The sequence below is a fragment of the Diachasma alloeum genome, unplaced genomic scaffold (assembly GCF_001412515.2).
Source record: "Diachasma alloeum isolate Michigan unplaced genomic scaffold, Dall2.0 Dall_scaffold_00210, whole genome shotgun sequence".
Lineage (NCBI taxonomy): Eukaryota > Metazoa > Arthropoda > Insecta > Hymenoptera > Braconidae > Diachasma > Diachasma alloeum.
The window spans coordinates 1883591-1897292 of record NW_021680375.1 but is presented as its reverse complement, the minus strand read 5'-3'; the positions used below and the strand labels follow the sequence as shown (position 1 = coordinate 1897292).

At 33.9% G+C, this 13702-nt stretch overlaps 1 protein-coding gene across 2 annotated transcripts in view; it reads left to right on the top strand.

Moving 5' to 3' along the window:
- The window catches only part of LOC107036658 (cerebellar degeneration-related protein 2), a 110922-nt gene extending 97989 nt beyond the window's left edge, over positions 1-12933 (top strand). For both annotated transcript variants that reach the window (XM_015254764.1, XM_015254765.1), the window contains exons 7-8: positions 5641-6444; positions 11705-12933. In XM_015254764.1, the coding sequence (XP_015110250.1) occupies positions 5641-6444; positions 11705-12127 (1227 nt within the window). In that variant the 3' untranslated portion in view covers positions 12128-12933. The remainder of the gene's footprint in view (positions 1-5640; positions 6445-11704) is intronic.
- The last annotated feature ends 769 nt before the right edge of the window (positions 12934-13702 follow it).

Sequence of the window (13702 nt, the reverse complement as noted above, 5' to 3'; positions counted from 1 at the left end):
TTGGACGATTAAGAAGCCTCCATTCGGAGGCAACAATTGACTGTTTATTGTTCGTTTGCCCCGCAGACACTTAAAGTGTTAAAAATAGTTCAGGCTCTCCAATTTTGAACTGCAGAGGTTGATTTTTCAAAATTTTTCAAAAAAAGTGCAATAGCAATTACGAGTTAATTTTTTGAAATTCGACTCCTTTCATGGAAAATTGCCAGGAAAATGACCCTCAAAATATTTAAAATATATTCTCAATTCTTTCAAAAATATTTTCTTGGCTATTTTACATGAATGATGTAGTTGTTTATATTAAAAAAAACGAAATTAGCTGTATAGCAGTCGAAATTCAAAAAAATGGCTCGTGATTGTTATTGTGCACATTTGTTTAAAAATTTTGAGAAAAAACTTCTGTAGCTCAAAAATTGAAGATTCTGGACTATTTCTAACATTTTAAGTGTCTACGGGCAAACCAACAATAAACATTTAATTTTTTTGCACTAATTACTCGTTTTTAGACACATCGATCTTCAATGTATGAAAAATCTCACTCCAATAGCTCACGATTTCTAAAAGTCATAGTAGTCTCCCTTCAAAAAAAGTTATGAGAATATAATTTTTGTCAAAGAATGAATTTCCAATATTTTGCCCAATTGTTTTATTCTGTGAAGTAAAAAATGCATAGATATCTCTGGAATCTCACCAATTGTTATTTTGAAATATTTCAGTATTACAATAAATTTTATTTCCCCTAGGATACAAACCGAAATTTGCGGATTAAATCGAAACAGATAACAGCAGTCCGTATAGATAAAACGAGAATAATTCGTCCATTATCTTTGCGTTCCCTCATCTGGAATATTATATCCATCATATGGACTGCACCCTCACTCGCTACACTATTCCTCAACACTCTAAGTTACATTAAACGCGAGTACATTATACCAATTCTATTGAAGCCATTTCAAATACCGATTTTTATTCTCCACAAATTATCTCCAATCAGACTATACAAGAAAATTTTTTAACTGATCTATATGGCAAAGAAATTTATTTAATATATTTTTTTTTTGTGGAAGTATGTAATGAGTATTCAGAAATCGAAGAACAGAAACATATTTTTTACGATTTTTTGGGACTGAAAAACTGGGATAATAAGTTTAGTGGTGTTTTGTTTTGGAATTTCCCATGACATAAAGTTTTTAGATTTTAGTGACTCATTCATTTGTAGAATTGTGAAGGACTGATAGTTAGAGCTGATTTTTTTTATTAAGGCTGAAATTAATTAGACTTAGTTTGGATTCCAAATGATTTACCTTTATTTCGTAGACGTATTTGGATTGATCATCTAGTATTAAACTTTTAGGACTATTTCCAGTCGATCTCCGTGAGGTAATTGATTGAAATTCTGATCGAGCCCAATCATTTATTCTCTAATTGATTTGATTTGTCTCCATTTATTTTTGCGATCGGAATTCTCCTCAATTTCTCTCACGTAGATTAAGAAAGTATGACACATAGGGTATCTAGTCGATTGTTGCCAACTGGATTAATAATAGTGTTAGCAAAAATTGTAAAATACTTTGCGGATTGTAAATTGCCAGATTTATAAGATCTTAAATAAAGGTTATTTTTTTAAAACGAAAACAAATCATTTTTAGTTTATTTTCTATTTAATATCCTATAAATCTGGCTGTTTCCTAATCCTTGACATCCTTGAACTCTTCCTTTAATTTTCCTTGTTATTAAAAAAAGTTTTAAAAAATTACATAATTGAAAAGTCAACATCGAATGGGTCAATATTTTATGTTATCAAGGAGAATACGAAAAGATTTCAAAATTTTTTCTTCGATAAATCGCTTTAAAACTTCCTCATTCCCGGTAGAAATAAGCAATTCCTAAAAATTTTACCCCTTTCACTAGAGAAAAGGTCAATTTTGAGGAAAAATAATTGTCATTTTATCAATGCCACCCGAAAAAATAAGCGATCTGCTCACAAAAAAGTTGTCAGTTTCCGGTAAAAATCTCGGAATTGTAGAAGTCAGTGAAATGTGAACTAATTTTTAAAAAATTTTCTCGTAAAATGGGATAAAAAACTACCAATTCTCTGTGATTTTTGTATAAAAATAGTATAATTGCCCTGTCGATAGCCGATGGATCGTTGCTCGATTGCTTGTCAACGGTTAGTCGATCGGTGGTTGATCATTGCTCAATTTTTGGTCAACGGTTAGTCGATCGGAGATCGATCGTCAATTATTTGTCATTTGCCAGTCAATCGGCAGTGGATCGATGGTCGAGTAATCATCACCCATTAACCAGTGATCGACCAATACTCGAACAAGTGAACCACTCAATCCCTTAAGGTGTTTAGTGCGAAAAAGGTAAATAATTAATTCGTCCGGAATTCATATAGAATCTTTATAATTACAATTGAATTATTTACGAGTTTTCCTAGAATTTTTTCAAATTTTCTTTTCAAGGTATTAACGATTGAAGTCGCTTCTTATACATGGGCTCTTATGGAGATTTCAATTTAGCACGAAACTGTGTTACCATCTGAGCTGATAATATAGTTTCATGCTAAACAGAAAAATTTCCGTAAGAGCTCATGGATAAGAAACGACTTCAATCGTTAATAACTTGAAAAGGAAATCTAATTTTTTTTTGGGAAAACTCATAAATAATTCAATTGTGATTATAAACATTCTATATGAATTCCAGATGAATGTCATTATTTACCGTTTTCTCACGAAACAACTTAATCCAGTAATGGTTCATTAAGTCACATTTCTCTCATTTTAAGCAAATTTTTGTTCTGGAATGCAAAACTTTTAGGTTCTTGAAGGGGGACTCAGGTGAAATTTGAAAGTCTTCGGTTGATGAAAATAACTATCGAGCGACTTTAAATATATCATAGGGTACCGAAAAAATGTCGTAGCCAACCCATTTTACCCCGTACGTCAGGCAAAAAACTCGTTTTTCGAGTTTCTGGCTTCATTTCGTTTTTGGAATCATATCATAGAAAAGGTAATTTTTCTCGGTTTATTAATTTTTTCCTTTTTTCATACCGTATAAAAATTATTATTATGAGTAGTTGAACATCAAGAGAGTGTATAAAAGGTGTTTTTTGGTGAAAAATTATACACATACACTTTTGAAATTCACGAAAATCACAAACATCGCCTTTGGAATTTGGGAGAAAATAAGGGGAATTGATTCACTGATAGCCTCTACGATGCCACATATTCACTCAAGGATGAAATTCTCAAAAATCAATAGATATATGATGATACTTGCGCTACATAAATCGAAAGGGATAGGATTCTCAATTGATTTTTCATCAACCTCGTCACTTTCCAATATTGAACACCTATTATTTACTAAAAATTGGGTGGTGCCAGATGGTATGACCGTTGTGGTCTTTTACCTACCCGTCCCTATACCTACGCGGTACCCCAGCCTAATTCCCTACCCGCACTTGCCTCTAAGCTAACTTATATCTAACTCCACATAACTAACTCCACATGCACTGGGTTCGTTTTCCGGCGATGAAAAAATCTTTCATCACCGGGACTCGCACCTGCGCTACTGGGACGTTTTGGTTTATAGGGCCAGCACGCTGACGACGAGCCCAAAGACGTCCTCGCACCTATTATTTACTATTTTAGTGCTCAACTACTCAGAATAATAATTTTTATACTGTATGAAAAACGTTTTACATCAAGTTTTACGGTATGAAAAGTTTTACATTAAAGAAGGTAATTTATAGAGTTTCACATCTTTGTGACGTCATAGGAAATGATTGGATGAAGTAGGAGGGGAACCGAGATTATTCTCAATATGAATAACCAGAAAATTTTTACTGAAAAAAATGAATAAAAAAACGTTGAAGGCCCGGATATACTATCTTTCGAACGTTATCTCGATGTTTTTTTCATCTTTCGTTATCTGAAATTGTCAATTAAGTCCTGCATCATGCAGAAGTTTTGAAAAATTATGAATGAAGAATAAAAAAAAAGGAGAGAAAATTCTTCATTTTTTCAAAGAGCATTTTTAATTTATATTCAGAATAAGTTGAATAACAAGAATCTGAAAAATGTATCTGATTTACGGTGACAAATGGCGGCCTGTCACCCAATATCATGCCGTGGGAAGACTGATTTCGTAAATCTTTTCCCATACTGCACAGAGACATTTATTACGGAAAAGGCTCTGAAAAAAGTTGTAATATTTTGGAGAATTTTTTAATCACACTTTTATCACTTAAAAATGGCAGATGACTATAGTCGTATACTGACTATAGTCAGTATACATACCACTGTTTTGAAAATTGAGATTCCTTGATGTCACTTCCCATGAGGAGTTAGTGTTTTGTTATCCACCATGGAAAATGACAGCTAATAGATAATTTGCCACAGCCAATCAGATATTTGTAATTTCCACTTTTTTCAACTCATTCTGAATCTCAATTAAAAACGCTCTTTGAAAAACTTCAGAATTTTTTCTATTTTTTGTCATCGTAATTTTTGGGAATTTCTACATGATGTACTACTCACTCAATTGACAATTTTGGATTACGAAAGATGAAAAAAATCCAGATAAAATTCGAAAGATAGTACACCCGAGCCTTAAGCCGAAAAAAATGATTTTTCTACGCTCCAATTGAGATAATGGAAAAAAAATACCTAGTTCTATTCTATGGAACATAACGAACATTTAAAAAAAAAATGTGAATCAGATGAAAATTGTGGTGCAAGGAGGATTTCAAAGCCGAAAACGTGAAAAATAATGGTTTCGAATGACTTACGGAGTAAAGTGGGTTGGGTACAAAATTTTTTCCTAGTTTTTTAGGTACCCCATGATATATTAGAATAAATCAACATAATTCAAAAAAAGTTGAAAGATTGATTCAAACAATGGCACATGTCGCGTTAATTCTGCGTCGCGCTTGATAGTAGAATCTCCTTTAAACCGAGCGCACTGTTGCCACTTTGGCGCTTACCCCTCGGTGCGCATTTTAAGTGCGGTAGTGAATGTAGGAACACTGCCAGTTCGACGTTTCTTTTTTCTTTAGCTCAACAAATTTCTCCAGAAAAAAACGGGACAACGCCAACGCCCAACCCTAGTCTGGTCACTAAATGCGACCCTGCAACTTTGGCCACCTCCGCGGGGATTCCCCGCCGTATTATTTAGGCTCTAGCGTTGCCGAATTCAGTCTACAATGCCCGGGCGCGTTTAACGAGTTTCAAGCAACGTCGCGTCAATTTGTTTTCTTTAGGAATTTTGGGAGATATGCTGTTCTAAAAACTACTATAATTTTTTAGACACTTCAATTGACAAAGTCAAATTTTTTTAAATTTTTCCGTATACCCAGTCAATTGTAATTAAAGAAAGACGATACGAGGCCGATTTTCCCTCATCGGATGAACAATCTAGGGTTAATAAAAGGATTGACCTAGGAACTCTAACTTTTTCAGAATTTTTAAGCGTCGAGAAACATGCTAAAATATAAAAAAACGAAAACGAGCGGCGCCGCGCTCATAGAGCGAGTGATCGAGGGTTAAAATCGGTAACGAGGTTCTGAAGACCAGTAATTTTTTTCTCTGTGTACCTCACCTCATACTCCATAATAATTATTAAAAACATTTTCTCCAGGAGCCAACCCCCGCCAATGGCCTCTCGCCGGAGATGGACGTGAACCCCTACCGCGTCCTAGTCGAGAAATACGAGGCGCTGCTCGAGGTCCAACGTCAGCCAGCGCGTCGTAAGCCGAGCATTCCCACGCCCTGCATGTCCCTCCAGGAGGAACTCGAGATGTCCGGTGACTTCAACAGTTTCCAGACACAGCCCTCCGACGATAACCCCGAGCTGAACGACCCCTCAAAACAAAACGGCACCAGCTTCCGGTCGCGAGACTGTCGAAACGGGAAGAAGCCATTCTCAGCGACTCCGACAGACTTCTCAGAGGCCGAAACATCGTCATCAGGCTTCTCCGACGAAACCAGCAACAAGGGTACACAGACAGAAGGTCGACCCGGCTCATTCCTCTGCTCAATAGCTGATGACGATTGCAAATTCAGTATTTACGACGACACGAGCTCCTTCGAGAGTCGATTTAACAAAGCACCAGAGTATCGTCAACTCTTTAGAGAGATATTTGGAGTTCTGAAGAGAGCAGCTGAGGCTAAAGACGAGGGTGAGAAGCTACCCTTGCTCGACAATACGACGCAATCGTCGGAGAACAGAACTCTAGACGACTCTGGGGAGAACGATGACACAATGAGTGTCATGTCGTCAGTCATATCATCAGTCGTCTCTGAACCTGTCATCAGGATTCAAACCCCAACGCCTGAGAAAGGGGAGGAGGGAAAGACTGGTGGTAGTGCGGGCAAGAGTGAGCATCATGTTACCAGACATCCTCACAAAAGACATCAGCAGTATGATTATCTGTCTGTTCAGGTGAGGAGTATAGCGCGTTTCGCGATGGAGAGAATTGTTTTCCAATTTTCGATGAGGTAGATTTTTTTAGGTTTTTTTTGTAGTTGAAGAGGGTTGCCGGTGGTGGAAGGTTTCAGGTGGAGATGGTGGAGGCTGGTGGGTTTGAGGGAAATGGTTGAGCACTTCTCAGTGGAACGTCTTTGATGCCTTGAATGCTTTTGCCAGCGGCGTGGTTTTCCATTTGAAATTTACCTAGGATCTTTACGATGTAGCTTGAAATTCTGCAGGTTTTGAGGATTTAGATGATTGACAAGATGAGGATTCGTCGATTTTGGTCAATTCTTGGAGAGAAGAATTTCATTGAGGGAGATGAAGAATTTTCAGGTTGAAAGTTCTCGAGAATGATGAGTCTTTAAGGGGCTTCATCTGTGTAATAAATGATGACATTGACTCGAAATTTTTATAGGACGTTCATCGCTGTTGTCAGATGATACATGATTTTTTCCTTCGTTATGCCCTTTTTTATGTCAGATTCAATACTCATTGTTTCACTTCATTGTTTATAATCATTCTCATTGGAAAAAGCAATACGACCGATGAGAATCGTATGTCCCAATTTATCAGTTGTTAAATTTTCATATTACAATAAATGATTTGCTCATGTTTTAATGCCTACGCTCACTGAATAAGATGTTAATCATAATTACAATTCAATTTCTTCTGGAACACACTTTAGGGTGTGGATTTCTGGAATTCAATGTTTGTTGATACTCTCGTGAAAGTGCGTGCCCACACTGTTATCAATTTTTAGTTAGTCCACGCGATAATTCCATTAATCTGTTGTTCGTCTCATCAATATAATTCCGTGTTTAGAATATTGTCATCTCGTGTTTCAGCACTAAATTAGAAATTAAAACTTAATTTGGAAGATTGAGTCACAGCTTCTTTTTATTCATATCTGAATTTTGTATTTGGATATTGATATTATTTGTTCAGAGAGAAAAAATCAATCATCATTTTCACTATATTGGATTCAAATTCTTCTATCCTTAACGTCAAAAATATGAGATGATCTCATAATTCTCGCTATTTATTCTAATCAACTTTTTTCGAAAAAAATCTTAGTAAATGCAATATTAAAAAAGTAGAATTATTCTATTTTCCTCTAATCTAAATTATTTGGACAATTATGACTCGTTTATTCGTGTTTCATAGAATGGTATTCAATTCTCTTTTATTAGGCGGGTTTCATGAAAATTCGAAGTTAGGCGATTGAACTTATGAAAACCGCCTTAATTTCTCCATTCCATAGACGAATATGTTTATGCTCCATTCATTCGAGATATCCGCCATGTTCGCGTTCTCATTTTCGATTCGAGATATTGCCTGTTTTTTTTAGGAAGGATTCTTCTAGATTTCGTTTACAAATTATCAACAAACAATTGGGGTATTTTTGGAAAACCGAAACAGATGGCAGCAGGTCGGCGCCGACTCCATTTGCCAAAGGCATTGAACAAAGATGGTCAGATGCGCGCTTTCCTCGCCTGATCCATTGAAAAGTGGATGGCCACCTGGCGCCATTAGTTCGTGAATTGACCAGAAAATTACCCAATTCAATTTGTTAGACATGGACCCTTAGGACGATTTTTCGAATTAGCATGAAGGCTATATAACCTTGATGGCAGTTACCATCAGAGTAGAAAATTTCTGTCCATTTTTTTTCAAGGGTGACCCGATCGTTTTAAAAATCAAATTTTAAGCGCTTCATATAACGACGTTATAGAGCATATATGAATTTGGATATTTCAAAATAATCATTTTACCCTACAAAAAATGTAATTGAAATTTTCTACTCTGATGGCAACTACCGTCCAAGTCACTGAAACTACATGATCAGCTCCGATGGTAAAGCAGTTTCATATCAAATGCCCATTTATAAGAAGCGAGTTTGATTGTTAATAATTTAAAAAGGAAATGTAGAAACATTCCAAAAAAATTCATAAATAATCCAACTGTGATTATAAATATCCTATATGAATTTCAGATGAATGTCATCATTTACTTTTTTCGAAAGGAACACCTTAAGGTACTTCCCCAGTCAGTGATATGGAAACAGTCGACAATGTACAAAAAATTTGAAATTTTGAGGAAAAATTCTTGAAATAGCCAGGAATATATCGGAAGGAGTCCCAACACAATTGACTGCTCAGTTTTTTGTGAAAAAAAATGATTAAAAACATCATTTGTACAGCGTATTATGAGAGTCACTTTTCAACTCTTCAGTATGAGCATCGACAATGTATAAGCAATGCAAATACCCGATTTCCACCATAGAACACATTCCAAGAATATATCTGCAATTTCATAATTTATTAGTGCACAGATTTCGAGAAATCATTGAAAATGTATCACAGGATCATAAATTTTTGTTAAACTAGGGAAAAATACCGGTGTAACATGAGAGACGGTTAGAATGTACAGGGTTAGCTCGACTGTAGGTCCTATAGTAAATTGAAGCAACCCTACTATAGTGTAGTTTAGGGTCATATCAAAGGACAGTAACACCAACTTCGTCTAACGAAAATGCCTGGTTGTTGATCTCTGACGATAGTTTCAATTTATCGATAAAATCTTTTTTTTTTATTTGAGAATAAAAAAAATCGTCGGTTGAATAATTATGAGTCACTAGAACTGTGCGCGCGCTCATCTATTCGTTGTGAACATGAAGAAATCAAATTTATTAAACTTCATATACGCATAGATGTTTTATAAATATTGATAATGACTTGAAGAGAATTAAGAGAATGAAGAGTGAAACATCAATGAATAATTTTTAATCTTCGATTAATTTTTTTTTGACTTTTTAAAATAATCTGAATAAAATCTGTAATTGTTGAAAAATGAGAGGAGGGTTATGAATTGATTTCCTAGAAAACTGAAAAAATTGCTTGAATTCTTTGGAAAATTTGACAGTTTTCCAGATAACCGTAGATCTTCACAGATTTTTCTCGAATTACTTGGGAAACCGAAGAATTTTCATGAATTTTGTAGAGTTTAGAATTTATGTATGAAAATCTGAGAAGCAAGAATTGATCATTTTTGTGAATGATAAATATGAAAAAATTAAAATTTGGGAAGTGAAGACACTAATTTGTGAGTTGAAAAAAAATTTAAAATACTGTTTTTTTTCTCATGATCAACAATTAGGCAATTTAGAGGTGTTTTGATATAAAGATAAACTTCACACATAAAAAAATGAAAAATATGACGCAGAATTTTTTTTTGGCATTTGAAGAATTTGAAAATACCGGGAATTTTTTTCAGCTACTATTTCACGTGACTCATTGACCAATCAGAATTGAGGATTAGCGGTCAGGCAGTTTCGAGATATTTCGATATAACACAATTTCACGTTTCTTTCATCTTTAGTAAAATGGGATAAATAAAAAGGAATCCGAGCGGCAAAATTTCTATCCACTCTTGAATCTTTAAAATTTTCATATTTTTTTTTCGAACGATGCAGCGGAGTGTCGGCACCTTTGATGTTTACCCTCACTCTATAGCTCAAAGTTATACTGAAGAAGTACCTTAATATAAATAATTGAGCATTTTTGAAAGGAGGAGAGGTTTTCTCAGTGTCTAGAGGATATTTCGATGTAGGCAGATCGTTTTATGGATTTTTTTTATTATTCACCTTTTCAGACTCTTAGGATATTTATAATAACCAATGTCCTCAATTTTTCTCGAAAAAATTGAATATTGACCTTTTTCTAACATTCATAGCAGAATTCGAACATTTGCATTATTATTTTTTCATATCTAGGAAAATTTTGATAATACTTTTTTCTTAAATGCCTGCATTTTGTCATGATCTTCTGAAATTTCCATTGCATTCTGCCAATTTTTGGGATTTACGGACGAAAGAATTTAATAGAAAAACCTACGGAATTCGTTAGAAAATTCTATTGAATTTCTATTGAACTGTTCTAATAGTTTTTGGCCGATTCTATTGAAGCGTTCAATAGAAAATATTCAGTAGAAAAAGTCAATAGAATTCAATTTTCCTATATAACTTATTCTATTGAGATATTTTCTATAGAATTTCCTTGGCTGAACTTTTCTAAGTTTTTTCATTTGATTTTCTTGATGAGAAGAAAAGAAAAATAGAATGAAAAAAACTTAGAAAATCCGAGTCGAGCAAATTCTATAGAAAATATACGAAATTAATAAGTTATATAGAAAAATCGAATTCTGTTAACTATTGAATGTTTTCTATTGAACATGTCAATAGAATCAGCCAAATACTAATAGAAAGTTTAATAGAAATTCAATAGAATTTTCTAACGAATTCGATAGGTTTATCTATTAAATTTTTTCGTGCGTGTTATTACTTCTTATCCAACTGTCATCATCATAATACAAAAGATTCTCATTCATCCCTCTATTCGGAAATAAAATTCCATTCCCTCTTATCATTTCTTTCGTGCCAATTTCTCAATCGTAATCGCTCTGCTGACAAAAGTAAGCATTCCACATGATCAACAATCGATTCATGCATTCGACTTCATTTTATTCTGTAAGAAAGGGCATAAAAAGGACTACTTTACAAACTTTAATCTTTCGCCTATCTCGGGAGTAGCTAGTTGCTGAAAATTTTGTAAACAAATCTTTCTCGTAGAAAATTTTAAAAGCTATAAAAAGATTTCTGGATTAATTCTGCACTGCGAAAAAAAAATTGGTCAAATATCCATTTACTTGAGAAATGTATTCATGTTTTCAATACTGTATTTCTCCAGTCGAGTCATTCCCAGGGAATTCTCATTAGGTTTCAATTATGACAATTATATTGCTCTAGAAGACATTCATGTAAGTTATAAGCTTGAGTGAACTCCCTCAATAATTATAACCATTAACAAATTAATTGAAATTTTCCCTGTAGAAAATAAGAAATTTAGGAAAAATGAACAATTATTGGAAAAGTTTATTCAAGGTCATGTTCAACATAGTCATCTTCTAAACCAACAGGACTATCATAATTCGAACCTAATCAGGCTCGCCTGGAGGAATACGATTTTGAAAAAATAAATGCTTCTCTCAAGTAAAAGAAAATATTTGGCAAAAATATATTTCTTTCTCAGTGTACCACATATTTCCAGTCCTAAAGCATTTGCAATAAAATTCTTTCTCTTTCTGGAATTAAATTTCTACTCTGACTTCACTGCACTACTAATTATTTTTCCTATTAAAATGCTTTCATTAATTATGTAAAAATATTTTCCAGGTGAGGAAGAAGAACACAGCGAAGAAAAGTGCCCAGAAAAAGTTGAACTTCAATGACAGATCAACAACACCAGACATCGTGCCAAGTCAAAATCCGAAATTCTTGCAGGCCAAGTCAAACAGCGGTGGTAGACGACAAAAATTCCGACCACTAACACAAGCTGAACAGGATGGTACTGTTTGGAATGGTAACACAATTCACGTATTCTCGAGTAGAACGAGAGAATCACCAACGAGTCGTAGAATAAATGGACACAATCGACACAATGATCAGCACAATTCCACAACATTGGACTACAGTAGGGAATATAAACCATCCTCAGCATCTGAGGAAGTTGCCAGACTCAGAAGACTCGAAATGTCTTATGCTGAGGCTCTGAGAATGCCAAACAAACCAAAAGCCAATCATTCACGTAGACATTAACAAATTCCAATGCATTCAAAAATCCACTAAAACTGAAAAAAAAGAAGTTTTAACAGTGACAACAAATATTCAGCAATTTAAATCAGTTCAGAGAAAATGTCACATTTGTTTTTCAAATTTAAACCCTAGAATTGTGCAATATGAGTTCGAAGAAAAAAAATCGGTGAAATCGAGGGGATTTTTCTTCAATATCAGCATGCAGTGACATTTTTTCTGGGTGTAGTCGAGTCTACTGAGTGGATTTAAACTAAACAACGTAATTTAAATAGCAGAATAAATATTAAATTATTGATTCAGTATTTGAGTCTCCCAAAATCGAATTTTTTGTAAATATTTTTTGTTTGTTATGGTTCAGTGACTTTCTGTACTTGATTTATGTATTATTTTCTCCTACAAGTTTGGCCCGACTAATTTTTTCTATAACTTTTCTATGTCCAATTAACGCGACGTGACACTCGAATGTTTTTTTACTACAATTTTATGTGAGATTCATTGAATTATGTGGGGGAAAAATTGTTTATGTTCTGTTTTTGGGACTCAAGTAAATATTTATGTGCCATCTAATATATTTTAAAAAGAGTTGAAAACTCAAAATTGTCACATGACAAACGTGAAAATTCTTTTGATAGATTCAAATGATCGAGGGAATTTGCATCATGAGAATATTTTTCAGTGCACGTCGATGAACTTTCTCCTCCTGTATTTAAGGTACCAATTAGCTTTTGTATTTTTCTTCAGAGTTAAAGGAAGGACTTACTACTTTGTGATCATTCTTGTACAAGTAAATAAAAATTCTCTACCATAAATTTTTTTTTTCATTTTTTTGATATTCAATTGTTTTCGTTCTGCTATAATTTCGCGAATATCTTCTGAAGGAACAAGCGCACGCGAAGAAGTTGGAAGGCATTGTGACGTGTGGAGACAATTATACCTCAATTTTATTTATTTAATGCTTTCTTAATGAAAATACGCCTAAGAGTTTCTCAATGACTAAGCAGTTCCACAGTCAAAGATGAGTTCAAGTTCATTAAAAAAAATTACAACTTCTTTGTCAACTGAAGGCTGAATTAACTTCTTCATGATGATAAAAATTTTAATTCACCATTTATTTTTAATTTCGCAGTTTTCTAGTAATTGAGTTGAGCAGATCCACGCCAAATCCGTAGGACAAAAAAGTCGATACTGGGGATTTTCGTCTCATTTTGTTTCTGAAAAGATAGCGATTAGACAAAAATTTTGAAGAACAATTAAAAAATATGCATAATTGAGGGAGTTGTGATTTTTTGAGAATTGTGCTTTTCTCAAAATTTTTTTTTGTCCAAATTGCTATCAGTGTAGCCCTATGATTACTATTTTTTTCAAAATTACTATTAGTGCTTTGAGTGTAGCCCTTTGCTACACTCAAAGAACATGAAACTCTTTAAATTGAGACGTCGTACATAATATTATCTTCAGTTTGACGGGATTTATACGAGAAAACGTTTTTTTAATCGTTAATTACTGAAAAAGTTTTTTTTTTATCTGAAATTTTCACCCAAAATTGTCAAAATGTCAAGAATTTTGGCGCTAATTTGT